Genomic DNA, 27,667 nt, shown 5'->3' with positions numbered 1-27,667 from the left:
CAATCTGGCAGGAGCATATCCGTTTTCCCTGCATTATTGCTGTTTCAGTCAAAGCCAACCTGGTCAGGATGGCTCATTCACCACTGCATTCCTCAGACTCCAGCCTAGAGGTCACCACCAACTTCTTTCTCCCAACCTTTCACTATCCTGACCCCTCAGTCACTGTGCTTTTTCAAGAGAAGAGGTGAAAAATGTCCTTTCCAAAATGTCTACCAGGTGGTTAAGACACTTTATGAAGTTGAGAGAGTTCTAGCTTTGAATCCCCTCATGGTGCTAAGGAAACTGCATTTATATCTCCCACTTCCTCAGTCAATGTTGTGGCAAAATCTTGAATTTCTCATACTCAAATGAGTGTCTAACCACTGGACCGCTAGAAAAAGGTAAATATCATATCTGCGGTTTTGAATGGGAGAGGTCTTTCCTGTTGTGGTCTTCCTGCATTCACATTTGTTAGTCATATTCAAAGCATAGTAAGATTTAAATATATAAAATGGGGTTAAATGCAGTCTGGATGTTTCCCTGCATTAAATGTGAATTCCATAAATGTTTAAGTGAGAGAGAGAGACATCCAGCTTATCACAGATTTGTGAGAGCAACTATAGTCTAAAATACTTGATCCACTGAAGGGAATAGAAACTGAATTTTGCAGTAGGGCTGTGGTGCTTAAAATCCATCTATGTTCATTTTAGGCATTAAAAAACTATCAGTCTGAAACTTATTTTCAGCTCTAAGAAACCTATCAGTCTACGGTAAGTTTTATCATAGACTATTCAATACCCTTAGCCTTACTGTACTTCAAGGGGCTATCAAAGATGTGAGATTAGATATGGTCCTGATTTTCAGGATAATCTGAAGCTTTCTGAATAGCAGCCATCAAGAAGGTCCAAGGCAACTACAATCACTGTCATAGCTACAGCTAAAATAAATCACATGCCAACCTGGAATTTCACCCTGCTGTAGAGCTCCAAGAGTTGCCATTTTCTTCCAAAGAAACTCTTCAGCTAGGAGGCCATTTCAAAGATAGTATCAGTGATTAGCAAAGAAATTATTGTAGTTAATTTGTGAGCCACATTGACATGAATGAATTCATTTCACTCCAAAGCAGAATTTCCACTTGTTGCAACATGATACGTTAGAAATGGCTTTACCTCACCAACAAAATGATATTATTTCTAAAATATATTTCTGTGGCACAATTCTTTGAGTATGACTGCATAAGCCAGATGATCTTGCAGGCCACTTTCACCAAGGGCCTTGATTGCTCACAGTGCATTGCTCATTTACTCTCAAACTCTCTTTTGGAGCAAACTAACTGGTTCCCTTAGAGCCCAAATGGGGTTAACTTGGTTTTAGGACCATTCTCTCTGGAGATTTCTGTGGTAAGCATGGATATGACTTTACCAGCCTGGATCCCTTTGTGTGACACAATCCAGGAGATGCCCCTACACTCTCATCCCACTTGTTTAGGACATGCAGCACTATTCTGCTGTACAGCATGGTTTGTGAGGCTACAACATTCTGTATCCATTACTTCAGCCACTTGTCAGAGGAGGAGAACTGCAGTCATCAGCTCATCATTTCTCATGGCCCAAGGTTGTGTCATGGGCTCAAAGCAGCCCTGAGCCCAGCGCTAAGCTGTGTGGATGATATGTGCACCAGGGCTTTAACCTTGGGCTCTGAGGCTGCAAACTGGTCGGCAATACTGAGCCTCTCTGGTGCAGATATGTCTAGCTGTGCAAATGCAGTCTAGCAATAAGGCATCTGCACCCTTTTATAATTAACTTATTTTACTACATGTACTGATTCAAGATGATCTTCAAGACAACTGTCTCAGTGTAGAGGAAATTTGGTAGACAGTGAAACCATACATGTGAGTTATGCTGGTTCAGAACCGTCAGGGTATTTTTACATAGATGTCAAGAGTTATAAGAGCTGCTTTTTTCCCTCCAATATAATTATTTCACATATGTCCAACACATTCTGTTCCATCTCTGTCTTGTGAGGATCAGTTTTGTGACATTTATAGTAAAGATGTACTGTTGTTTCTAATTTTGCTTCTCTTTAAAATTCTGCAGACATTGCAAAAGACCCAGCAGCTGTTGCTTTAAAATGCAGATAAGTGGGACACTATGCCACTCACGGGTGCCATCATTACAGACCCATGTTACTGTTTTCTGTCAGCTAGAAGTTAATTACTTTGTTTTTTACCCTGTCAATCATTTATAGAGAGACAAGAACAAAGATATCTTCAGGGCATACATGGCATCTTTTTCCTCCAAGTAATTTTTTGCATGAACATTATGATGATATTTCTCTTATTTAGTTTATAATGAAGTGTAAGCAGAGGAAAACATTCCTTAAAACATTTCTTTAGGTGTTTTTGCCACAGCATTTATTACCATCCAATTATAAAATATTTTATTTTCCCTAGAAAAGAAACATTTTTAATAATGTTTGAAAAACAGTTCCTGGGAAATTTTCCTGCTGCTCATATCTTTACCCAAAGGCAAAGGGACCTAGTTTTGAAGTGGGAGAATTTCTCTAAAAATGAGGCATACTTGGATTAACTGTAAAAGAAATAAGGTACTGCATGGGGACGTTAGATGTATTTAACAGTTTGTTTAAAATCCTAATATTACTGTTTTAGGTTAGAAAGATGTTCATACATCCAAAGTCTTGTAAACTGAGCCGTATTTAGGTAGGTTGTTTTAACAATTGTAAGCACTAAGTCTTGTACCAGTAAAACTCTGTAACAAACAAGGAAAATTTAGTTTTGCATTGAAACACTGAAGTAGTCAGTAACATTTGTGTTTTCAGGAATATTCAGTGCTCCTAAATCTGTGTTGTGTTTTCAATCCTTTTATTCAGTGTAATCACAGAACCACAGAATAGCTTGGGCTAGAAGGGACCTTTAAAGGACATCCAGTTCAATCCCTCTATAATGAGCAGGGACATCTTCAACTATATGAGGTTGCTAATCATGTATCTACCTCTCAATTCATGTTTTTCGTTTCTCTAAGCTTTCTCTGAACGAAAAACCTGGTGAAAAACAGATATATAGACAATGACTTGCATAGCCTGAAGAAAATTATTGTCCCTAGGAGTGGATCCCAACTGTCTATGGGCAGCTGTATCACATTTGTACAAATGGGATTTCAGCTTGAAATCCTTAGCTGGAATCAACAAATATAGCAGGATGTAAACACAGAAGTTGTCTTTCATCCAGTCTATCACAAGCCAAAAGACAACTGTTTCTAGGTGTACAGATTAGACCCAAGCTCTGCTGCTGTAGGGTGAATGTGTGAAAGTGAACATGACCACCAAACTCAGGTGGACCAAAGGTCCTTCTTCCCACCTATTATTGTGTTTCAAATAGTATCTGATGGCAGATCTTCTGTGACTATTAAAATAGCTCTTGGTGGATTTTTCTCTTCCAAGGAAGATTTTTTTAGACCCAATTAAGTTTTCGGAGTCCACAACACCTACTTGTTATTTTCATACTGTATATTATCTCTTTGTGGCTAAATTACTCTTGCCTCCATTTCTTGTGAACAAGTGTCCCCTATTCCCCCTTTCCTGAAATTTATAATTTCATTAATTTTATTATTCTCTTTTCTTGGTCATCTGTTTGGAAGGTGAGGAGATGTTCTGTATAGTCTGTTCCTGTGTGAAAAGGAACAGACTTGCCCTTTTTGCCCTTTCTGTTCCTGCTTTGCCTTTTCCAGGTCTTCTTTGGGATGAAAGGATCAGGACTGTCTTTAGAAGTGTGTGGGTATCTGTATCATGGTATAATAACAAATATTTTTCTTGGGTTCTTTATTAATTCCCTAAACTGAATGTACAAATTTGCCTTTTTCACTAATGCCAAGCATTGAATTCATGTTTTCCTAGAAAAATACTGAAAGTCTCCAACACTGCTTCCCTGGGGAGTATTTGCTTACCTAGTGTATATCAGGACATAGATTTACTAAGGACTGATATTCCCCATACTTCTCTTTGCATTCATTCACATTGAATTCCATAGAATTATAGAATAGTTTGGGTTGGAAGGGAACCAAAAGATCATCTAGTTCCAACACCCTGACATGGACAAGCACACCTTTCACTACACCAGGTTACTCAAAGCCACACCTAACCAATACTGTTCCAGCACCTCACCACCTTCATCATAAAAAATTTCTTGCAATCTAACTCTGCCCTCTTTCTGATTAAATCCATTACCCCTTGTCCTATTGCAACAGGCCCTGCTAAACAGTCTGTCCCCATCTTCCTTATAAGCCTGTTGTAAGTTTTCTAGAAATTCAGGTGATATTTCTGGTCCATGAATTTAATGTAATTTTATGTTTCTAAGAAAGTTAAGTAGATCTACCTGTCCCCCAAGTCAGACTTAATTTATTCGCTGTCTCCCTCTAAAAAACTGGCTCAGTATTTCCCATTTCCACGTGTTTGAGTTATTCATCTCATCCTGGTAATTTATTACTATTCATTTTATTGATTTGTTATTAAACTTTGTCTACTGACACATCAAGTGCAGATGGTTCCATTGATTTGACAGGTCTGAAAGGCTCTTCTGTGGGTTCATCCTTAAACACATTCTGTAGTTGATTGTAAATAATCCATTTAGCTTGATTGGTATGGCCTTTTCTTTCCTCAGCTCTCTTATTACACCCCAATGCCCTGTGTAATTGGTATTTAGGTTTTGAATGCTGCACAATCCTTTCTGTAGTTATCCTCATGATTCTCCTTCATGGCAGGGAAATGCCATCTATCCTTGCTGTGTAGAGACAGAGGCAGGGTCCCAGAGAGACAGGCACTTGGTAAAGGATTCTGAGTAATGAAACACTCAGGTTTGCAATTCCTCAAAATTGCCTCCAGCTTTGAGCACAGAACTCCCAAGGAGAGATCTCACTGACTGAAAGGTATCACTTGAAGGCAGGAGATGAATTCGGTGCCAGGGCCTGGATTCAGGATAGCAAGTACACTGACTGTTGGGGATACCTACAGGAGCCAATCAAAAAAGCTAAGGAGAGATGTGTCTGATGCTCTCACTGCTGTTGGTCTCCATGATTCAGATCTGGAAGGTTCTCCTTGCTGCCAGCCTTTCTTTCATGCCCACCTCTAGCACTTCCTGCAGGCTACTCATACACGAGCTGCTAACAAGCACTTGAGGAGGTGGAAGAGATTGCCAAAGATACTGACAATGATGTCATAAGGCCAGGACATTTCTGTGGCCTGTTTTGCACCTTGGTTGTGACAGGACTTGTGGTGGCAGATCCCCTCCTCAGTGTCCCTGCAGAGCCCAGCCTGCCCCAGTGCCTGCTGCTGTCTGAACTGTGAGTGGCCTTGGCCTGGGGCATTGGCTCCTGCTGGAGATCAGGTAAAGCACAGACATCCCCACTGCAGCAGGCAGCAGATCTCTCAGCCTTCCGGGAAAGGGAGGAACATTAATACAAACTCCTAAAAACAAAGCAAGGAAATGAAAAATCTCAACCCATCTCCCTGCAGACCTGTACTGCAATGGAATGGCACATTAGTGGCAGTAAATTATTGCTACAGCTGTGAGAGATACAGAGATTTTAAAAATCAATTCTGCTACTGGGAAGATTTTTTTAAATTTTCCCTCAGAGGCTGTCACATGCTGCAATGAGGCTTTGCTTAATAAAGGCCTTTCTGGTTAAGAAGATAGTGCCTAGATCTACCCTTTAAAAGAAGAGAAGCTCTTGCTCTTAAGTTCAAAAAAAAGGATTTTAAGACACAGATTTTTGAGATCATAAGGCAAAGGTACCTTTGAAGATAAATCAAGTTCCATACAGTCCATTTTTAAGGTGTTTTTAAATTCATATTTATTTCATTACATTTTATCTCATACTGACTTACTCGTTTATATTTTTTAAAGAAAGTTCACAGCAATACAAAATCACTCTGTTTAGAGTCTTTCCACTAACTTAGTTCACTTTACAGAGCTTACTGACAGAACTGTAGGGGTACATCATAGCTGTGGAAAAGAAGCATTTCAGACTTTCCTGGAGAAACAGATATTTCCTTAGCTAATGTTTGATGGGAAGTACTAAGCTAATGAGACAGAGACAGAAGAAAAACTATTTAAAATATGGCATTTGCACTGCTAGTTGGATGATGTATTAAACAACCAAATGGCATGTTATCCTACAAGGCCAGAGGTGTCAACAGTAGAGATGGACACAGGGAAAATGTTTGGATATTTTTGTCATGGGTTTGAGACAGGACCCTGCCAGGAGGACGCACGAAAAAGGGCAAACAGGCTTCAAGCTTAAAGTTGCAAAAAGTGTTTAATTACCTAACAGAGTTGGAGGATAAATGCAGGCAAAAATAAACTTCTCATACAGTTTTGGTTCACTCCCCCCTCCCTCTTACGAACCTACAGTATTCACCCCCTTTCCTCCTTTACAGTCAACAAGCCGGGGGGGGGGGGGGGGGGCAGGGTGTGGGGTCTCTTTTCAGTCCACAGAGCAGATTCTCAAATTTACTCATCACCACAATTCTTCTACTACAAATACTCTTTATCTCTACTTGTTTCTCTCTCTCTCCAGACAGTTTTCTGCTCTCACCCCCACCCTCTTAAGAAGCAGTCTCTGCACTCACCCCCCCCCTTTCCCTCTTTCCAAACCAGCAACACAGACAGGGGCAGGTTGAGGGGTCCTCTGGTCAGTCCAATCAGGAAAAGAGGTTCTCTACTTAGCCAGGGGTCCTTCCCACGAGAGACAGTCCTCTGGGAACTTCTTTGGCGTGGGTCCAATCTCATGAGCAACATCCCGCCCGAATTTTTGCTGCAACATGAGTCTTTTGTCCATAAGGTGCTGTGCAGACTCTCCCGAGCTGAGGCCAGGCTGCTTCCATGCCAGGAGCAAGGCCTTTCTCTCCCAGTCAAGGCCTTTTGCAGTTATAACTCTTAGATGAGACTCCCACTGGTTCACAGTCTTTTCCAGGCATCCACCTCCTCCTCTGGAGTGAGCTGTGGGTGGATTTCTGCATCCTTATGGACTCCATGGGCTGCAGGAGAAACTTCTTGCTCCCACCATAGCTTTCCTCACAGCTAGCAGAAAGTTTCAGCTCTGGTGCCGGAAGCACTGGAGCACCTCTTTCTCCCCCCTTCTTCACTGACCTTGGCAATCTCCATGCTGTTCTCCCTCACATATTTTCACCTCCACCTCCTCCTCCTCCAACTACAAAGTGAAAGAAGTGCGCGCCTGCTTTGTTTTGAATTTTTCTTAAATATGTTTTCACAGAGGCATAACCAGCACCTCCAATTGGCCCAAACTTGGCTGATAGCATGTCCATCACCTTCAGAGCCATCAGAGATTGGCTCTGCTGGACTTGATGTAAAAACTTCCAGAACTTGCACTCAGGACACACAGGAGCCATCTTTGTGCCACACCCCACCCCTCAGACACCTCCCCAGGCCTACCACAACAGCTTCTGAGGGGCCCAAATTTCTCCTAGATGTTAGAAACACTTCACTGATGTTTTGGGCCAATCAAAACCACCACAATGTATTAAAATTATTTAAACACTACACACTTGTGAACCACGTGCTTTGGTCAATCTATAGAGTTAAAGCAGATTCATTTCAAAGGTGGTTTGAAACTCCTATTTACACTATTTCCGTTTAGTGCAATCCAGCACTTTATGTGCTATAGCAGCTTTCATGTTGCTGAAGAAATATTAATTAATCTTCACACACAGCCCTTGATAGAGGGACACAAGGGTCAAAATTTATTTGATATAATGTTGACACATACATGGAAACTCCACAGGTCCACAGTAATTGTCCCTCTCTGACATCTCTGAGTTTCCCCAGCTCTCTGAGATGTCTGGCAGTCTCTGGGCTGTCTGGGCAGCATTCTTGGTGCTGGGAATCACTCTGCCCCAGCTGACTGATGGGTGAGAGTCATCACCTACATGCAGGGAAAGCTGTCAGCAAACTGAAGACTTCAACCTTACTCTCCTTAAACCACATTTTCATGATTTTTCACCCACAGATATTTCTAGAATTTGATTTTTTTTTCTGTCTGGGTTGCTCTATTTGGTTTTTTAAACATTGAGCATTTTGCATATCCTTTTACCTGTCAGCACTAATGCAAGTCAGGCAGACAATTTCAGTTTCTCACTTTCTGCATCTATTCTGCTCTATAAAAGTGCCATCAATTTTGTCTTGCATTTACCCTGGCTTAGAAGAAAGGTGCATCTAGCCATGTGTCCTTCCTGTGACAAGTGTCCTTTCTGTGGCTCTGGTTAGCAGCAGATGTTTAGGGAACATATAGGAACAGGGCACATATGGTCTGATCCTCTCCCCGCTGTTCACCACAACCTTCTTCAAAGACAGCGGCCTTGATCAGTCCCTAAATAAATCACCCACTAAATTGCATTGCTGTTTCCATGTTGGAAGTGAAAAATATGGGAAGTTCCTACAGCTTGTAAATGAGGCTATGAAATATTAAAAATTCTAAGAATTAGCCCAGGCAAAAAAACTTGTTGATGAATATTTCATACTATCTTGTACACATCGAGTGAAAGAAAAACATCTCTTCAGTCACAGACGTTTGTTTGTTCACTTTCTTGCTTGTTTGTTTTTCCACAACTCCCTGGCATGTCAGAATAATAATAAAAAGAACTTCTTTTCGGTCCCTGTTCTGTCATTCTGTAAAACTCAATTCATTTTAATGCCATGGGTTTTGTATAAGCAAATGCTAAATGACAGCGTAATTTATACTTCAGGCTTTTCTGACAAAATGTGTAGCTTCGATAGATGTTTCTATTGAAATCAAAAGCATTTCACTCTTTATGTTTCATTTACCCATCACAGCCATCTATATGGCTGCTTTACCACATTCTCTGAGCACTTCACAATACCTTCTTTGAGTATTCTTATTTTACCATTAGGGAAACTGGACACTGATTCGGAGAAATATTCACGCCATCTATATCAGCCCTTTTTTCTCATCTAATGTAAATGCTCAGAATTATTCCTTTCCCACAGGCAATTTTAGCTCTCTCCATTACTCTCCAGGGAGTTTAGATTTCTCAGAGAATATCTGCATTGCACCTAATTTGTCTTCTCAAAATATGAACAAAAGAAAGCCCTCTCTACTGAAATCCTGTGGCTACACCAGGGGTGCCCACACTGCCTAAGGATGGCTGAGCCACCCAACACACTGTTGTTCCCAAATCCCTTTCAAGTGATTCAGGATTTCTTCAGTGTTGCTGCATGATTCTGAAGAATATCTACTGAAATTGTACATAGCTTGAGCATCTCTGTACCATCCATTTTTATCCACTACAGAAAATGCTCTCAGACACCAAAGTCTGTCATTTTATACAGTATATGTATTTAAAATTCTTGATATGCCCAAAAGTGATAAATATGGTCTAAGCTCCCTTGTCTGAACATATTTTATACTTCCATCCTTCTGAGTAGATGTAATCATAGGTAATTTAGTTTGAAGAAGATCATTCTGATACTGCATGCCCAACCCCCCTCTCAAAACATGGTCAGCTTCAAAACTACTTCAATTTGCTCAGGACCTTGTCCACGTGAGTTTCTAGCATCTCCCAAAATTTCAGAATCTCTGCACTGCCTTCACCAAGGCTCACCCTCTCCCTGGTGAGATTCTGTTCTCTCCCACATGTTCAGAGCAGCTTCACTCATGTTGAACTGATCCCCACACATTGCAAATGTAGGCATGGTCCAGTGCAGTTCCTTATTCCTGCATGGTTTGTTTTATCAAGGACTGGCTTTTCAGAGAAGTTCTTGTCATGTTTTCTGTGGATTTCTCTCTTGGAAGAGTGGGATTTGCTCCTCCTTTCTACAGTGGAAACAAGAGTTGACCTTGTTCATCTGCCTTGTTAAGGACAGGGTTTGTTGTTTTTTGGAGACTTTTCTTCCCCTGAAGTGGAACAGGATAAAGGGAAGAGAATATTTCAGTTGGAAAGGACCTACAAGGATCATCCAGTCTAAAAGCCTGACCAATTCAGGTCTGAACACAAATTAAAGTGTGTTGTTTAAGGGCAATGTTTCTTAAACACTGACATTGACCAGCTCTCAAGGACGCCTCATCAAATATCTCAGCAAGGCAAGCAAGCAAAATAATATGAGGAAATTTTTGGATCAGCCCATGGTGAACATGACACACAAAGACATGCTTGTTTTTTACAACTTTCCCAGCTACAAAACCTTTTTGTAGGGGCCATTATTCAATATCTTTAAAAAAGAGAGGGAAGATGCCAGGATAACCCATAAACCAGTGAAGGAGTTACTTGGCATTTGTAGCTGTCAGAGACATAAACTGGTGTTTTTACCATTTCTGCCTCAGACTTGTATTTCCTGCACACACATATCTAACACTAACTGGCTTGGCACAATCGTTTGACTCAGGCTTTGAGAATGGTAGGGGTTTATGAGGTTTCAAACTGAGTTTTACGTCCTGAAATGTACAGTTAATTTCTTTAAAATAAGTTCATAGAAATTATTTGCCTAGGGGCAATATTAGAAAAGCAACTGCACTGTGAATTATTTTCTACTACATACAATGTGTCATGGCACAGTTAGGTCTAAGTACATGTAATCTGCTTGAAATTGGTCAGATTACTCAAATGCTAAACAAAATTTGGTTTAGGAGCCTGACTCAAGAGACTGCTAGCTTCACTTTGCCTAAACTTAAGGACATAGTTTTTAAAAAATATTTCCCATCTAAAGTTAATTGCTAAGTAGAAGTGTTCATGGTAATTTAATTTTTTTTTCCTGCAGAATAGAGGAATGTCTGTAAACTTAAGCCAGTATAGGTAGAAAATTGTAGTGCCATGGGGATGGAACAGAGCAATCTGGTTTTCCTGGAAGATTTGGGTTTAGGCTTTTTATTGCCGCAAGACCCGTTGCAAGTTAAGATAGTAAAAGGAAAGGTCCCAGTTTGGCTGCTTAAGTCAGGAATTACACACAGAATGAGGAGTATAATTATAGACAACACCATCAAACTTCTGAACTTCATTCATGGCAGCAGGAACTTATCCTGGTTCCTGGCTTCTCCTAGCTCCTAGCACCATCCAGGAGCAAGCAATCAAAGCACTTTAGTTACTGCACCAGAGCTTCATCTTGTCAGCCTCAGAGCAGCTTAAGGCAAATTCTGTCAATCTTAAAGCTGCTTAGTGTTGTGTTTTCAAAGCGACTTAGCAATTCAAAGTCTAATCTTCATTGAAAGGCTACAAAACCTTGTCTCAGATGTGCTTAATTTACCTTTAAAAATGGGATCCAGGAACTTCTGATGCTACCCTTAATCCTGCTTTTGAGCACACGTGAGCCAGAGCTCCCAGAAAGGAAGGTGGATAATGCAATGGAGTGAATGAGGAGCTGCCAGGGACTCAGTGCAGTGTGAGCCTAATTTTTTGTTTAATGGAGAGAAGCTAAGAATTTTAGCATCACCCTTTTGCAGCTCTGTTTCAAAAATATTAGAATAGATGTTGCTGCTGTTAAAATATTTTGGGTAATAGTGGATGATCAGCATTCTTATATTCAAAGTACATTTCTAAAGAGAATTGACAACCAGACACATAATGAAACCACCAAATCTGACCATTAAGAGGAAGTAACAGTCACATTGTTTTGACACAGATGAGGTGACACCAAAGACTATTATTTTAATTTTTTACTTTTGTTTGTTTGTTTGTGCTTTTGAATATTCTGGCATCTTATTTTTGAGCTTTTTTCTGTGAGGAGCAGACACTAGAGACAATTGGTGTTGAATTATTCATTTCACTCAAGAAGATGAAGGTTTATAGAAAATATCATCTACTAGAAAACATTCAACCCAATCAGAGAATAAAACTTCACAGGATAAGCCTCTTTGTGATAAGTAAGTGTTGACAGATAAGAGTTCAAGGAATCCACAGACCAAATAGAACATCTCTTCTCATAGCTGCTGCTCTTCCAGACAAACTTTCTCTGTTATTTCCATTACAGTTTAGAAGATTTCAGTCAAGTTCAGGTCAGGCCTGTGGCATTGATTTTTGTTGAGTTCCACCTTGTGAATCTGACATGTTTAGAGATTTCATGTTTAGCTTCATGAAGCAGAGGTTATGTAGAGACACCTGACCTTTGTACCATAAAAATTCATCTTTAGACTTCAATTGCATTTGGATTCTTGCAAAATTGCTCTTCTTCAAAAGTCGCCCTTTAAAAGAGACAAAGTCAAACCCAGAAATTAATTGCATTGCTTCCTGTTGAAGTCTATGCTAAAACCCAAAGAAAGGACCCATTCTGTAGGCAACCTCCTGCTGATTGAGTAAATTCTTAATGAGTTCCTCAAGTTTTGACCTAGACACAAAAGGTTTTCATGATTTATCAAACATTTGCATCCAGCAGAGTTTATGGATTTAGTACATTTCTCCACATTAGGCAGGATAATTAATTTCCATAATCATTTTCAGTGATTTTCCACAGTGTAGTTCCCCTTTGTATGGGGCTTCTCATTATTTTAGCAGAACCTACTCAGTCGACACAATAAAAATGAAAATCCAAATTCTGAGTCTTTTGCTGTCAAAGGACAGCATTCAAGGGCAAGCAGAAACCATTACTGAGAAAGAGCTGTTGCAAACAAATATCTTGCTTTTTCCATAATGCCCTGTCTCATCAGAGCAGCCAATATTCTCTCTGGTTAGTATTTTCTCCGAGTTTTGCTTGTCTGCACTTTTTCATAGCTAGAGAACATTTTTACAATAGCAGTTTCTAAGGGTTGGACTGTATAAACAGATTTATTATGACATAAACAAATTATTATGATATATTATGATTCATAATGTTATGAGCGCCTCCATGCTAGGAAAGTCTGTAGAACTCCTCACCTCTTACACCAGAAGTAAGAATATTTAGACTGACAAGACTCCAAAGTTGATTTCTGCAGAGAAAAAAAAAATAAAATCCATTTTGCTGACACAGTTATCTGAATTTTGACTGGTAGGATGTTTTTAGTAGAAGAGGCATTGTGCTTAGTCTGTCTCTTACGACTCTTTTTGTCACCATTATGTTCAAATCATACAAATCATAAATGAGGATCATTTTTCCATAGGAAGGCTTTCTCTTACTTAAGCACTCCAGATGTCTAATATCCTTGTCCAAAAAAAAAAAAAAGAAACCATCATATATCTGGCTGGTAGTAATAATTATGTTACCAGTGGGGTTCTCTTTGTGTGCTGAAAATTTGCTTTTGATTATAAACCAGTGGAAGCACAATGAATTCTGTGGGCAGCCTGGCCACGATGGAATTTTAAAAGCTGCTAACAGATTCGGGTCATGATTAGGTCTAAGAGAAAGTAATTGCAAGCTACAGGGTGTCTGAGACAACTGCCTAAAAAAAACCCATCTACCAAAGCAGATCCTTGAGTTCTATTGTAACAGTTAGAACTACTGTAGACCAATGACTAAAAAATATCTAAATCCAGTGCTTTTTTGCAGTGTATTCTGTAGTAGCAGGAAGACACACTTGGGTGCAGGGAGGTGTGGGGGTGGTCCTAACAGAGTCATAATTTTCCCTTTCAGTTTCATCGTCCTTGAAAGGAACACCTGATTTTATTTTATTTTATTTATATTTCATTGTTTTTTATTTTATTTTTCCCTGGGGAAAAAAACAAAAAAACCCTAAATTAATATTCTCAGACAGCAAATAAGTTACTATGAGAAAGAATGGTTTTTTGTCTCCTGTGTCAATCCATGCAACCTACAGGTTGCAATTTCAGGTAAATTACCCAGTAGTTTAAAGTATCCCTGATTTGACATCCAGTTGCATTTCCTTTCTGGATATGGATAATCTTAAATGTCACAACACAGAAATCTGTGCTGAGAAACTGCACTGATGCCTCAGAAAGAAACCAGAGATGCAGTCAAGCAGCAGCTTCACTTGGTCTATATGGGGAGGGAAAAAATCAAACTAAAGATCAAGACAAATTTCATATCATTTTAATGCCTAATGCCCAGGCCAGGTCGAGGTCAGTCAAAAATTACTACATTTCTTTAGAAAAAACAGCTAGGTACAAACCTGGCCTAAGTTTTGAGTTTGCTGTGAAATGTAGATCTCATGCACAAGTTTTGGGTTTTATTGTGAAATTTCACACACAAATTCAGAGGTGCTGAAGAAGCCTTCCAGACTCAACTACAAATCTCCTCTGGAGTTCGGCAAAATGCCTAAGGCTAAATCTAATTAGTGTTCTGATCCAAGGGAGTCTCCCTGTTTTAAAGCAAACCTCAAAGCTGAGGATGTAGACTACATTGACTCCAATGCAGATGTATTTAAAAGCTTCTGTGTTTATCACAGATGAAAAATCTGGCAGCCAGATTTTCCTGGTCAATAAATTATGATAAGGTAAGCATATGCTCACAGCTTGATACTGGTTTCAGATGTTTGCAAGCAGAAGGGGAAATTCTGTTTGGCTCTTTTATGCCCTGTAAAATGCCAAAGAAACGAAAAGTGTGTTCCTTGAAAGGAATTCCCCTTGTGCCAGCACAAGAGAAAACATCAAGGAACTTCACTTTCTCAAGCCACCTTCCACGTTCTGCTGGAAGGGGGTAAAGCCAGGCAAACCTGGGAGTAATATGAGCTCTGCCTCGTATTTTGCCTCTAACATAGTACATTGTATGCTGTTGCTTAGCAAGACCATGAAAGTGCAATATACTGGTTTGATGCTTCTGAAAATGTTGACTTAAATTTTTCAGTACAAATTTTGCAGAACCCATTTCCTGCACAGAATATGAGTACTTTCTAAAAACTAAAAAAAGCCCATCAGCAACACAGAGATTGGCTCATAAGAGCTGACATTTAACATCATGGTTGGATCTCCAAAATGAGCAGAATACTCCCCGAGGACAAATGGCAGTCCTCTTTCCTAATGTAAACACCATAAAGAAAATATATCCCTCTTCATGAAATTTTTCTGGAACTAATGCTGCTGTCTCCAATCCTTTTTTCATTGAGGTCTGTGGCATAGCTCTATGCCAAATTCCCACTAGCAGGAAAAGAATAAGGAATTACTTGGACTGAATGGAGAAATTGCTGAATGAAGTAAAGAAATAATATGATAGCAAATGGAAAAGGCTTTGATGCAAATGTGCAATGGGATTTGCTGTATTGGAGGTGCCTGAGGAGCAGCTAAGCTAACATCCTAAACTGCACATTGCCTGGGAGCATGCCCCATGGCTCAGTGCCTAAACCTACCCTCTTACAAATTTAAAGCCATTTCTCCTTGTCCTGCTGCTACATGCCCTTGTAAAAAGTCCCACTACAGTCTTCATGTAGTCCCTTATGTACTGGAAGATCATAATAAAGTCTCCTCGGAGCCCTCTCTTCTCCAGGCTGAACAATCACAATTCTCTCAGCCTGTGTTCACAGGAGAGGTGCTCCACACCTAGGATTATCTTCATGGCCTCCTCTGGACTCACTCCAGCAGGTCCACATCCTTCTGCTGGGAGCCCCAGCTGGACACAGCACTCCTCTCCACCTTAGGTGCATCCAAACTGGTGCTGGTAATTGTCCCTGATCAGTGCTAACTTCCAAAGGGAACACAGCAAGCATGTTGCAGTGCCCGGCATGACTGATTTTGGTAACACAAACAGCTAACACTCCCTCTCAGCCTGACAACCTTGAGGGGACTGGCTTCATGAAGAGTCACAGCATCATTAAGACAGGGGGGAAAAAAGGGGAAAAAAAAGAAAAGAGGGGGGGGGAAATTGAAAGTAAAAGAAGCAAAAAAAATAAGGCAAGGAAAAGGAAAAAGCAGGACTTGTGGTATCAATGAGCGATAGGTCAAATATTCATACTTTTTTTGTCAAAACTACATTGTTGTAGTATACTCCTGATAAAAGCTGTTGTTCCCAAGAGTCCCCCCTCCCACGCTTTCTGCAGAGGTGACAATGTATGACAGAATCATCCTGTGCACAGGGCCTATTCCAGCAGCCTCCAGTCTCAGCAAGCAGCGCCTCAGAGCTTCCCAAACCTCCCAGGGAGAGAGAAACCTTTTATGCATGCTTTACACGTAGGATTTACCAGTACAGATTCTCCAGATGGAAACAAAGCTGGGAGGAGAAGTTGAAAGTCTTTATTGACTTGCCAGTATGTGAAAATTTAACCCTTTTAATAGCATCTTAATTACCTTGCAATGGCTGCTTCTATCAGAGAGCTGCTGTGCTCTCTGTTGTAGCTATAGCAATGAATTACATTAGCGTTTCTTTCATCTTCTAATTTTTTCTTCAAGCTGAGCCTGCAAGTGGGTGGAAATACATTTATTACTGAGTGCAGAAAATACAGCTATGAAACTTGGGGTCTGATTCTGGCTATGATGCTGAATTGCTCTCTAAAACGAGGCAAATGGTTAAACCTCTGAGCACTAGATTTCCCCATCTGTAAAAAAACAATAGGGCAGGGGGTAGGTAGATGTGGTACACAAGGAAAATAACATATATCTCCCTTAGGATGATGCTATAAAACCTGATGTCTGAGAATCTCTGTTCAATAAATGTTCAGAGAAGAGAATATCCTTCAGTGGTGCATATGCAGATATGCTGGCAGATCGCAGGAGAGTTAGGACTATTTACAGCAGCTGAAGCTCTGTCTTGCTAAATGTTGTTGTCGTTTCATAATCAAGTGAATAGCAAAGAGCAGTCTGTAAATGTATGTGCAAACTCCCATCTGTGCCAGAAGAAAAAGTAATTTCAGAGATGCAAATAAAGCTGCCACGCAGCACCTGAACTGTGTCAAATTACTGGCTATTGATACGGGAGTGGAACATTTTGGGATTTTGCACTGAACATACAGAAGCATTCAGTAAAATATATTCCTGTGTTGTAAATGTAGTAATATCCCTTGCTTTGTCAGGAAGATTATGAAGACTGCTAACGATGGTGTTTACAGCATTAGTTGAGGAAGCTAAGAGGTTTCTCTGTTAAATTCCCTTTTCTGCTAAGGGCTCAGCAAGATCACTTAGTCTTTCTGTACCTTATGTTTCATGTTACAAATGCTAGTAACAAAGTACACATCGTGGATGTCAATAGGTTGTAATATATGGAATTGCACAATGAATTGTTTTTGTATTTTGTTACAGCTAATACATGTTCTATGTCAAACATTTATTCCTCTAGCTGCGAGAATAGGTGTCATTAGAAACAGAAATTTACTGCACAAGGCAACATAGCTTTTGGAAATGCCTCAAGTAATGAAGTATCTATGATAAGTGGAAGAAAAAAAGATATCCCTATTTTAGTGGCCTTCATGCCGTGTGGACACCTCACTGCGTGATGGGCAGTATATTGCAGCATGGTAAAATCAGTATTTTAATTTCAAACAATTTTTGAGCAATGATTTGAATACTGTTGTGAAATGCTTGCCTCATGTTTTACGCTGATGTGGCTTCCTAAAAATGATTAAGAAGCACCCAAGCACAAAAATAAAACCTGTTAGGTTCTGTCCAAATTGCTGCTGGGATTAGTCTAGTGTAATGATCACTTCTGAAGTCTGGAATACTATCAGGGAAGCAAGCCTCACATATTCTTAAATATTTGTGATAGCCAGCTTCTTCTAAATGTTTGAACCTCCTGCTTCACTTCTCAGGACAGTGTCTTTATTTTCTACAAACAGGAGCGTTTCACCAAGAACAGAGCACTACTTGGTATTTGAATGACATTTTTCACTTTCAAAATATTGTACAGATATTAAACAGTTTTCCCTAACTCAGACAAGAACTGGGAACTGAGGGGAAAAAAAACTTACGTGTTAATGGAAGTTTGATGCATCTACCTTATGCCTTTGGTAATCACACCCACTCCTGTTGCTGTTTTTCTAATAAGGGAACTAAGCTGACCAAATCATGATTTCACCACATCTGTTTAACTGGGTAGTAGCAAGCTCTGTTCCCTATTCCTGTATTTTTTCCACATCTCATAGTAGTCACTGGGTTCACAGTATTTGTAACCTCTAAATGCATTATCTATCCTGTGTAACCCAGGTTGGTATTTGTGAAATGCATTGTCTAGAAGATACTGAACAGTAGGTTTCTGATGCTGGTGTGATCATAACATTGCTGACAGACCTAAAGTGGAAGTTAAATAATTCAAACTGATTTCCTTCATTATAAAATATTGACTACCCCAAACCAAAAGCAGACCTAGTTAGCTGACTTGAGAAAAAAGCCTTACTGACACAGAGAAAGCCTTGCCGAGATCTTGGTTCTGTCCTATCGGATCAAAAAAGTAAAAGGCTGAGGATTGGGTGCAAGCAGCTAACTGAGCATATAAAACACCTGAAAGAGTAGTGCTTTAAGATGCTCTTTTATAAGTTGTGGAGAAAAAAAGAAGCTGTTAGTGTTCAAGACTATTAGATAAATGTCATTAAAATGTTGTAAGGTTATTGAGATTATTATTCTTTAATACGGCAGTAAAAGACACTAAAAATGATTTACAGCTCAGTGCCATGAAGAACTGCCCAAGCAACCCATGAATAAGCAGACTCAGAGAGATGAAAGCAGACAGTCATATTAGCAAGCTCAGAAAGCTCACTAGTTCTGCTGAGCAGCCTCTCCACTATCTGCACCATTGTGCTTGTGCTCTGGGGAGACACCTCTAATTCATCACAGAGAGAGAGAGGCACTGGGACATGTCTTCTTGGTTTAGATCATCTGGATGACTCAAATAATCCTGTTTCTATTAAACATCTCATTTTGGAAGAGTACTTATCTGGTTCTGATCATGCTGAAAGGAAAATATGGTGCTCCTCTCTCAGAGAAGGGTGATGGTGCTCTGTGCTAGGGTGGGTTTCTTTTTGGGCTGCTTTGATTATGTCTTCTTCTCAACACATCATATTCAGCAAAGGTGCTACTATTTCTTAACCTTTCCTTTGATGCTCCCCATGACATGGCAGAACCTATCTAAGGTGTCTCACCTTAGTATGTTATCCTGGTGAAGAAACTTGCGTAGAACAAATAGATTTTGCTGAAAGCTGACCTTGACTCTGATGAAAGTTTCAGTGCTTGCAGATGGTATCCTGTAAGACTTGGATGTCATTTCTGAAACCATGAATGAGCAAAGAAAAAAAGGCATCTTTTTCTGTCTGCTCTGCCGAGTTCCTTTACCAAACAAGAGCTCTGGCTGCATTCATTTTGTATCACTTCACCTGACTCTCAACAGATGCAGAGGTGCTATTTTTATATACATCTGCAAGACTGAGCACAAACAGAACTGGGTGGTGTTCATCAGGTAGAAATTCAGAAATGACATGTCAGTCTATTAAAGAGACTAGATTTGGCAATTGGATGTGTAGAGATCCAAACTGTCTTCACAGCCTGAGGTGGTGGGGATGAGTCTGCCCAGATCTCTGTATTGCCCAAAGTAGTCAACAGTGCTGCAGTGAAGATCTCCCTATACTTTATAGCTGAGCCAACAGCCAGCTATCAAAAGTACGTTTCCCAGAGCCAGAAATGTTGTCAAAGTTATAAACTCAAATACAGCTGTTACCAAGGCCTGGCTCTTGATTTGAAATGTTTAGGAAAGATCACTGAAGTCAGCTCTCCTGTCATTTTCATTTGCTAATGGAGTAATCAACATCTGTAGAGTGTCAGCCGGTAAATCTTCCATTCAATGAAAAGTGTGCTCAAAAATTCTCTTGTCTGAGATCTATAATCTCATTTTAATTAGCAATGCACATGATTACTCCAATCAAAGCAAGTCAGTGGCAAACACTGCCATCTGCATTCACTGTTACCATCAGCCAGCATGATGACAGTCTGAGTTTAAGTCAATATGTGGGCTCTGAGGTGCCAATGTCTGTTCAAGGACAAAGAATATTGTCCTACTTTCTTTCTACTACTGAACTTTTGAATGACAGCCTTCATCTTAGAACTTGCCAAGGATGAAGCATTTCCAGTTTGGCATTAGGGAATGTTTTACACCAGGGATGTTACAGTCTTGCTTATTCTCTGTAACAGAAGATATTGTCCCTTGTTTTGAGTGATTTAATTACGCCTGGAATCAGGATTGCATTACATCTGCCCAGTATCCAGCATGGCCAACCATGTGCTTAGGGATTTTGAGATGTTTACTGGCTTCCCATGGCAAAGTGCACAATTAATCAGTGAATTTTTAAGACAACTTTCAGTACAGCAGTAAAATTCTGCCTGCTGCCAAGGGCAATGCCCAGAGGATAATGTGCCATGTGCCTGTTTGTGTGTGAGCTGCCATCTTCCAGGGATCCAGTGTCATCAGCTGGTTCAGAATAGGTGTCCAATGACACTTAATTGTGTCTGGATTTATAAGCTTCTTCATCAAATGTCCTCAAAGAAAGCTGTATTTGAGAAGCAGCAGATGACCTAGTACCAATAAGAATCCTTTCCGAATGTAAATATTTAATAAGATCTAGTCAGGTTTTTAAAAGAACTTTTCCACTGCTAAGCCATTAAATTTTTTCAAAGGTTACATGCCTTCCAAGAATATTTACCAAAAAAGGCACAATCATAACTAAGATTATGGATTATGTAAAATTCAACAGTCTTCATCCTCAGAGAAGGGAATTATCAAGGCATTTCTGAAGGTGTTAGTAAAAGACTGTAAACTCCTTAAAATAAGACATATTTCAAAGAGCATTTTTCCTCCTTCCAAACCAGATTTGGCGTGCAGAATTGGTGCTTTAAATTATTTTGGTTGCATAGTCACAATTCTGATAACTTCTTTAAGGTTCTCATTATGAGAGGTAGCTTTGAGTGCTTTACATCTACCCATGAAACTGCTATAATAATTCTTTGCAATTACACTAGAATGCACAACAATTAATTACATCAAATCCTTCTCACAAAAGTGTTTACCAGTGAAAAGATTGCCATGGCTTTATTTCTCACAATAAAAGAGTAGGAATTATTAGACACCTCTTGGCATTTTACTGATCTAATATTTCTGCAGCCAGGGTTATGATCATATTATTTTCCCTATAGAAAATAAACATCAGCTCCTGACAGGCAGGATCTTTAAACAATGTTTTTCAGGGGAAAAATATTCCCAAGTATTTTTTCCTGTAAGAAACCAAAATCTGTATTTTTAGCTAGGTAACTCCAATGAGTGACCTGCACTTGCTGGAATTGATGTGCAGGGTTTTACCCTCAGAAAGTGGGATACATCTACCCTGGTGCAGGTGCCAGGCATAGGACTGGAAGGCACAGGCTGAGAGTTGGTGTCAGATTGTATAATTCAGTTTCTCTTAAAGGATAAAAAGCAAACAAAAAGAAGAGGCTTCTGTAAAGCCAAACTTCACAGTGGCAAGTTTTCCTCTGAGTAGGACCTTCCCCTTTGGAGAAGAGAAAGAGTTACCTGTGACATAAAATATGATTAATTGTTCAGAAGTAAATGTACCCAGACTGATCTAGTCACCTCTCTTTGTATCTTTATTTCCTTTCACAGAGCCATGTTTGACTATGACAAGAGCAAAGACAGTGGCCTCCCAAGCCAAGGACTCAGTTTCAAGTATGGAGACATCCTTCACGTCATCAACGCCTCAGACGATGAGTGGTGGCAGGCGAGGAGGGTCACTCTGGAGGGGGACAGTGAGGAGATGGGAGTTATACCCAGCAAGAGGAGGTGAGTGCTGCCTCGTCCTCCTCACCTCCTTGCCCATTATCTTAAAATATTTCCTTTTTTTTAACCAAGACAGGGTGCGTCAATCTACTGAAAAACTGGGGGTAGTAAAGGAAAATCCCACAGGTATTTCAAGGGTTGGAAGACACAATTTTTGCTGTGAGGTTTAAAGCTTTCGGGCTGTTTATAACTGTACTGAAAAGGAGCTCAGAAGGTGGCCAAATTATAAGTAGCATCAAAAAGAAAGGGGAAAAGATCACCATCTACTAAAGAACTTCAGCAAAAAAACAAAAAAAAAAGGAATAACCAGAACCCAAGTCTGGGAATCAGCTCTGAATTTGAAGTGGAGCACATGTTTTAATGTCAGGGTGATTAGCCATTGCATCAAACTGCTGAAGGATGTAATGAATGTCTTGACATTTTCAAATCAAGACGATATGTCTTTCTTTTGAGCGGGTAATAGAATTAAACTTCCCAGCCTGTGTGATGTAAAATATGGTGCTAAATTATATAATGGTCATCTTTGGCTTCGAAATCTGTTAATTTAATCTCTGCCTGGAAAGTGATGGATAATCAATATCACGGTGAATTTTTCATATAATGTAAATGAAGGAACTTTCATCTGCTCTCCAAGCTAAATCTGAACCTTTGTTTGGCTGTGATGGATTCGTGGTGACTGTTGGAGGGAGAGCAGATATGTGAATCTCCCTCATTGTTTGTATTGTTTATTCTGTCTAGGTGCTTTTGTAAAATCAGCCACAAGTCTCTGACAAAATCAGAACTAGCATACAAACTTGTATTACTTCCTGGCTCTGTTGATAGTTGCTATAGAAAGGTCAAGAACTGAAAGGGTAGGAGGAAAATGAAATCTGTCAAAACATATTACATTTCTCTTTTGCAGCAATGCTCTGAGTATAAACTTTCTATTCCTAGCTATTTCAGCTTTAGCACTGGTATAAAAATGATCATGACTATTTTTTATAGTGGGAAAATGGGTGGCTTGAGGCTCTCTAGAGCACCTGCTGCTGTTTCCAGAGAATTGGCCAAGGTACTAATAGAGCTTATGGCACTCATTGTTCTAAATCATGTAAAAGTAAACTAAAAGGCCATCAAATACCTTGTTGACATGAGCCCTAAAAGGATCTTATTTTCTCTAATGATCATGTTTGAATAGCATCCACACCTGGTTTTTCAGTGAAGAGCAATTCTGGAGTTATATAATAGATAGAAATAAAAGGTTAGATTATAAGTTTTAAGATGGAAAAATGTGCGCATTGACCAGATTTAGTCTCTAGATATTGAAAAAGGAATACTTGCTTGCTGTTCATTGCTAAAGTAAATACTGTTTTAATTACATTATTGGATCATACATGGGGAGAGAGGAGAGTTTATTTAATTAATACTAAGGAAAGTATGTGCACAAAGCTCACTCACTCTGTGGTGCCTACTGTGAAAAGGTGCAAAAAGCTGTCATACATAATAAAACAGCTGTAGAGGAAAAAAGGACAAAGCAAAGCAGCTAATTAAGATGTGGAATTGTGTATCCTGCAAAGTGGAAAGGTGATGTGTGCTTAAAGCTTATTGGGTTACCCACACAGTGGTGTTTTCAAGGACAAAAGATAGAGGTTCTCCAGTCAAAGTCAAATGTATTATGAAGCCTAGGAATAAGATGTGGCTTAGGAAACACTGGGAGAAAACAGGGAAAAAAAAAAAAGAGACAATATGAAAATAGGTTGGTTAGAGGCTAAAAATAAGAGTCTTGAATTTTAAAAGATGCAGGTATAGTTACCATGCCCTCCCCTTGTCATCCTTGTTCTTCACTAGTAAATCTGAGAAGCCTGGAAAAATCAATGGCATCTGATTTTCTGTCTGCACTAGTGTAATGACACACCTGAGCTGGGGTGGGAGGAAGTTGCTGTTATTTCATAAAAGGTTTCAGTTGTACAAGGTCATTTTTTCCAATGCACTGCAAAGTGAGTATTGCTTGCTTTCTGTGGATTCTGGATGATTCCTTAGAGCCTGAGACTGATGTGCTCTTGGCAGCATCTTCTGTGGTCATTTACACCACCCAAGGGGAGGATGAGCAGTCAGTGCACACAGGGCTGAGTTACAGAGAATAAAGCTAATCATACTTGCCAGATTGTGCTAATTCAGAGTTAAATTTCCTCTGCAGGTGTGGGTTATTGAGTATAAGAGGATTAATCTAAAACAGAGTAGTCCCCAGAATGCATTTGACCAAATACAGGCAGCAACGACATGGAAATCCTCATTTAAGCTGTTGGCTCTAAGATTCCATGTCTCTTATAGTTTATATGGGATTATTCCTATAGGCATCACTTTTTATATAATTCAGCATATGTAATATCTAGCAGCAAAATATTGTGATAGAAAGAAAGGAAGCAAGAAAAGAACATCTGTAGCTGTTTGTTGGGCTTGTCCTGCAAGCTAAATTGGCCATGATGTTGTAAATTGAAGAGATTTTATATTTCTCTTGTATTTTTCAATCCCCCATTCATTTCTGTTCCTTTTTTTTTTTTTTTTTTAACATCTGGGTGGTTTTGAGGGGTATGCTTGGTGGGGTTTGGTTTTGATGTTGTGCTTGGATTCCTTTTTCTGCCTGTGGAGTGCTGTCCTGTGGTACTGTAACTTCTCTTTTGCACTTTGGGTCAGTGAGCAGCCATACACCTCCAGGGATTATTAGTGCCAGGTTGTGTTTTAGCTGTCTGCTTTACTTCTGTCTTATCTCTACTCACCTTAACTTCTGTTCAGCGCCAGCTAAGATACAATTACTGCATTTCCCATAAGTGAAATCATCATGGAATAGCTCTGAAAACCAGGGACCACTTCAAATTTATATCTATTTTTTTAATTTATATTTATATTTATTTATATTTATGTGTGTGTGTGTAAACATATGCATTTATATAAGCACACAAAGTCCTAATGACTACAATATATTACTTCTTTGAGGTGCTGTGTAATGGTAATTGCTTTCCATGTGTTTAGGTTTTTTGTGTTTTTACAGGAGAGCCCATCATAAAGTGACATTTTAGTATTAACTGATTAGAGGAATTGGGAATGTTTAATCAAGGCTCCTTACTCTTTTCTGCTCCATGACTTATGTGTTATACTAGGAAAAAAAAAATCTAATTTAGAATTGTAGGGGAGCTGCCACTCATTATTCTCTCCAGATTTTTGGATACATTGCCAGACTTCAGCTTAGTGATTTAATAGAGTTTGAAAGCTTTTTTGTCATTAGATTTCAGTGCTGCTGCCAACATGTGGACTTGTGGCCTTGTTTATGGTTAAATTACCAAGTCAGGCTTTAAGAGGGATGTCACTGAACAAAGCAGCACAAAAGAAGTGAAGGTGGCCCCAAATTTCTCCACTGATCTGTGCAAGGACCAAAGCTCATGAACCAGTGAGCTAATAACCTCTGTGATGATAAAAGACAATTAAATTCCAAGTGTCTTGCAGTTCTTAAATATAGTTGCATCCATTGCTACCCCTAAGAACACCATTTTGCCCATTTGTCAGTATGTATTTATTGTCTGATTCTCACTGTTGTTCTCAACCACAGGACTGAGTAGCTAGCTGGGTAGAAACCAAATATAATGGTATACAGGTGGTGTGGTATTACATTATGTTGGTGTTGGGAAGCACAGGACTTCAGCATGAGAGGCTGCAAACCACTTCAGTTGTGGTTTCACCATCACCAAATAGTTATTGTATAGTATTAACCGATGAACATTTCAGGCCAAATTTCTCTTGGTTCCACATCTGCCCAAAAGATTTATCCAAGCTATGTTTGAGGTGACAGCACCATTATATCAGCAGGGTCTCCAAAGTGAGGGGACATAACCACCAGCCCTGTACCAATGTCTCAGGCAGCCTGCAGTATTACCTGGGCACTGTGGTTACCTGTGTGAAGTGTTCCCTTATCATCAAAATTTTTTATTTATACTAGAATTACCAACAGAATCAGATTTCCACTGGATTTTTTTTTTTTTTTTTACATTTGGATATGTATATATGTATAGATTTGGATTAGAGTTCCTACATAATCTGTGCTTTTGATTGTGAGAATTTTTATTTGCCTCATTGCCCTTCTAATTTTCCATATGAAAAAAATCAGCTTCCTATAAAAGGCAGCAGCAAGCTGAGCAGCAGCCATGTCTACAATTCCCTCCCTATGGAAACACTCACATTAGTTAAAGGGAACAAACAAAATGCATGAAACCTATGTGCATAAGTTAGAGTGCATTTAATTCCTAGACAGATGCTCTGATTCAGTAGTAAAGAGATTTTAATTTGCTGTATATACAGCACTGATTTTACACCTCCAGTTCTTTTCACTTTTTCCTTGCTGAGTCTCTGCACAGACACAAGCTCCTACATGGCAAGCCCTCCACAACAGCAACCTCCCACCTCACGAATGTCAAGCCTCAGTATTTTCTATGGAGTGTGTACATCTGCCTGACTTGAGTCCGTGGGTCTGAAATGCAGCCTGAGATTTCACACAGATTGCCCCAGAATGGCTGAGCATAAATTCTCACCACTTTTACTACTGCTCCCACTGCAGCCAACGAGGACTTGGCCTCCAAACACTGAAATAATTACACCAATCTTTCTGTTGTCCTTAAGATGTGCAGTCACAAACCTGCTGTCAGGCTGGACATCATTCTAAGACACCCATTTGGAGGTAGTTTAAGTACATCTGACTGCCAAATGTTATGCAACTTGTATCTCTGTTATTACAAGCTGTAATAATACCAGCCTGATACTTGTGTTCTCAAATAGACAACATTTTCCCCACAAATACATGTAGCTGTGCTCTCCTTTCAGAGCAAAGCGGGGGGAAAAGTACATAAAACCCAATGTTTCACAAACATTTAAGGACAAGGAACAAGAGGTTTTTCCCAGCACAGAAGTCCCTGTGGGCGAAAAGCCAACCTAAATTTGTTATTCTGCTCAGCTTGGCAGAAGGGCATGTTTATCCACTCAAGTGAGTTTTATTTTTAATGGTTTCCTATAAATCGTCTACCTTTCTAAACAACCCTTAACATTTTAATCCTTGGACGATAAAACTTCTTAACATGGCATAATCATGTCAACTTTGTCTAAAATAATTTATCTGTCTGTACTCACTAATCTAATTGGAAAAATTTAATATGGAATGAAATTTGTATGTATGTGTAGGTATAAACCTCTTCCTGTGCTCTTGCAGTGATGTGAAACTTCTGTGCTGAGGGAAAACAGCTGTGATCTTTTAAACCGAATAAGGTTGTGCTACAATTTTATGAGAATTCACTTCCTAATGTCATTACATCTACTCTTTTCATAAATATTGACCAGATGCTGAGCTGCTTTCTATAAGCAAGGCACTGCAGATGGAGAGCTGAACCAGAGCACGTTCTCTCCTTCTGAAAAATACATGGAAAATGCCACTTCAGGAATGCTCAAAAATAATTTTGAGAATGGGGATCTCTTGGTAAGCTCAGATCTCACATCTCTCAGAGGATGGAAGCAATAAAAAGCTATGAACTGAGACCACATCCACTATAAATAGTGTATACAGATTTTCACTTATCTTTCACTTGATAGGCAGGCAAAACAAATATAGTTCAGATGACTTGGAAATGGTGAAGCAAAACAAGACTTAGCAAGGTCTTTCAAGTATCCATTTTACATTGCTTTCTTGTATTTGCCAACTCTCCTCACTACAGTACTCATGCTAAATTTGGAAACAACTTTCATCCTGCAAAGAACCTCTATGCCAAATATGTGCACATTAGGCTACTGTTACTATTTTATTTAATTCTGGAAACCAGTTTGCAATTTGTATCTATATTCTACATCATCAATGAACAGTATTATTGAAGATTAAAGCATTTCTCACTTGATATTCTGCCTCTCCACTGTGAAGACTGATTAGTGCTTTCAGAAAGGCGCTGACAAAACTCCCAGTGGTCCATTAATCTCCAACAGTGGGTGATCGTAGTTCATGTCTTGTTGAGTTATACTTGATTTTTCCTTTTTTGC

General features: G+C 39.5%; 1 protein-coding gene across 16 annotated transcripts in view; it reads left to right on the top strand.

Moving 5' to 3' along the window:
• Positions 1–27,667, top strand: part of DLG2 (discs large MAGUK scaffold protein 2) — a 981,187-nt gene that overhangs the window by 908,457 nt on the left and 45,063 nt on the right. For all 16 annotated transcript variants that reach the window (XM_085065660.1, XM_085065786.1, XM_085065682.1 and 13 more), the window contains one exon: positions 21,452–21,628. In XM_085065660.1, coding sequence (XP_084921786.1) covers positions 21,452–21,628 — 177 coding nt within the window. The remainder of the gene's footprint in view (positions 1–21,451; positions 21,629–27,667) is intronic.

This window comes from Lichenostomus cassidix, chromosome 1 (genome assembly GCF_008360975.1).
Source record: "Lichenostomus cassidix isolate B80296 chromosome 1, HeHo_3.0, whole genome shotgun sequence".
In the NCBI taxonomy this organism is placed as follows: domain Eukaryota; kingdom Metazoa; phylum Chordata; class Aves; order Passeriformes; family Meliphagidae; genus Lichenostomus; species Lichenostomus cassidix.
Note: the sequence above shows the minus strand (reverse complement) of the source record. Positions and strands in the feature narration are given on the sequence as shown.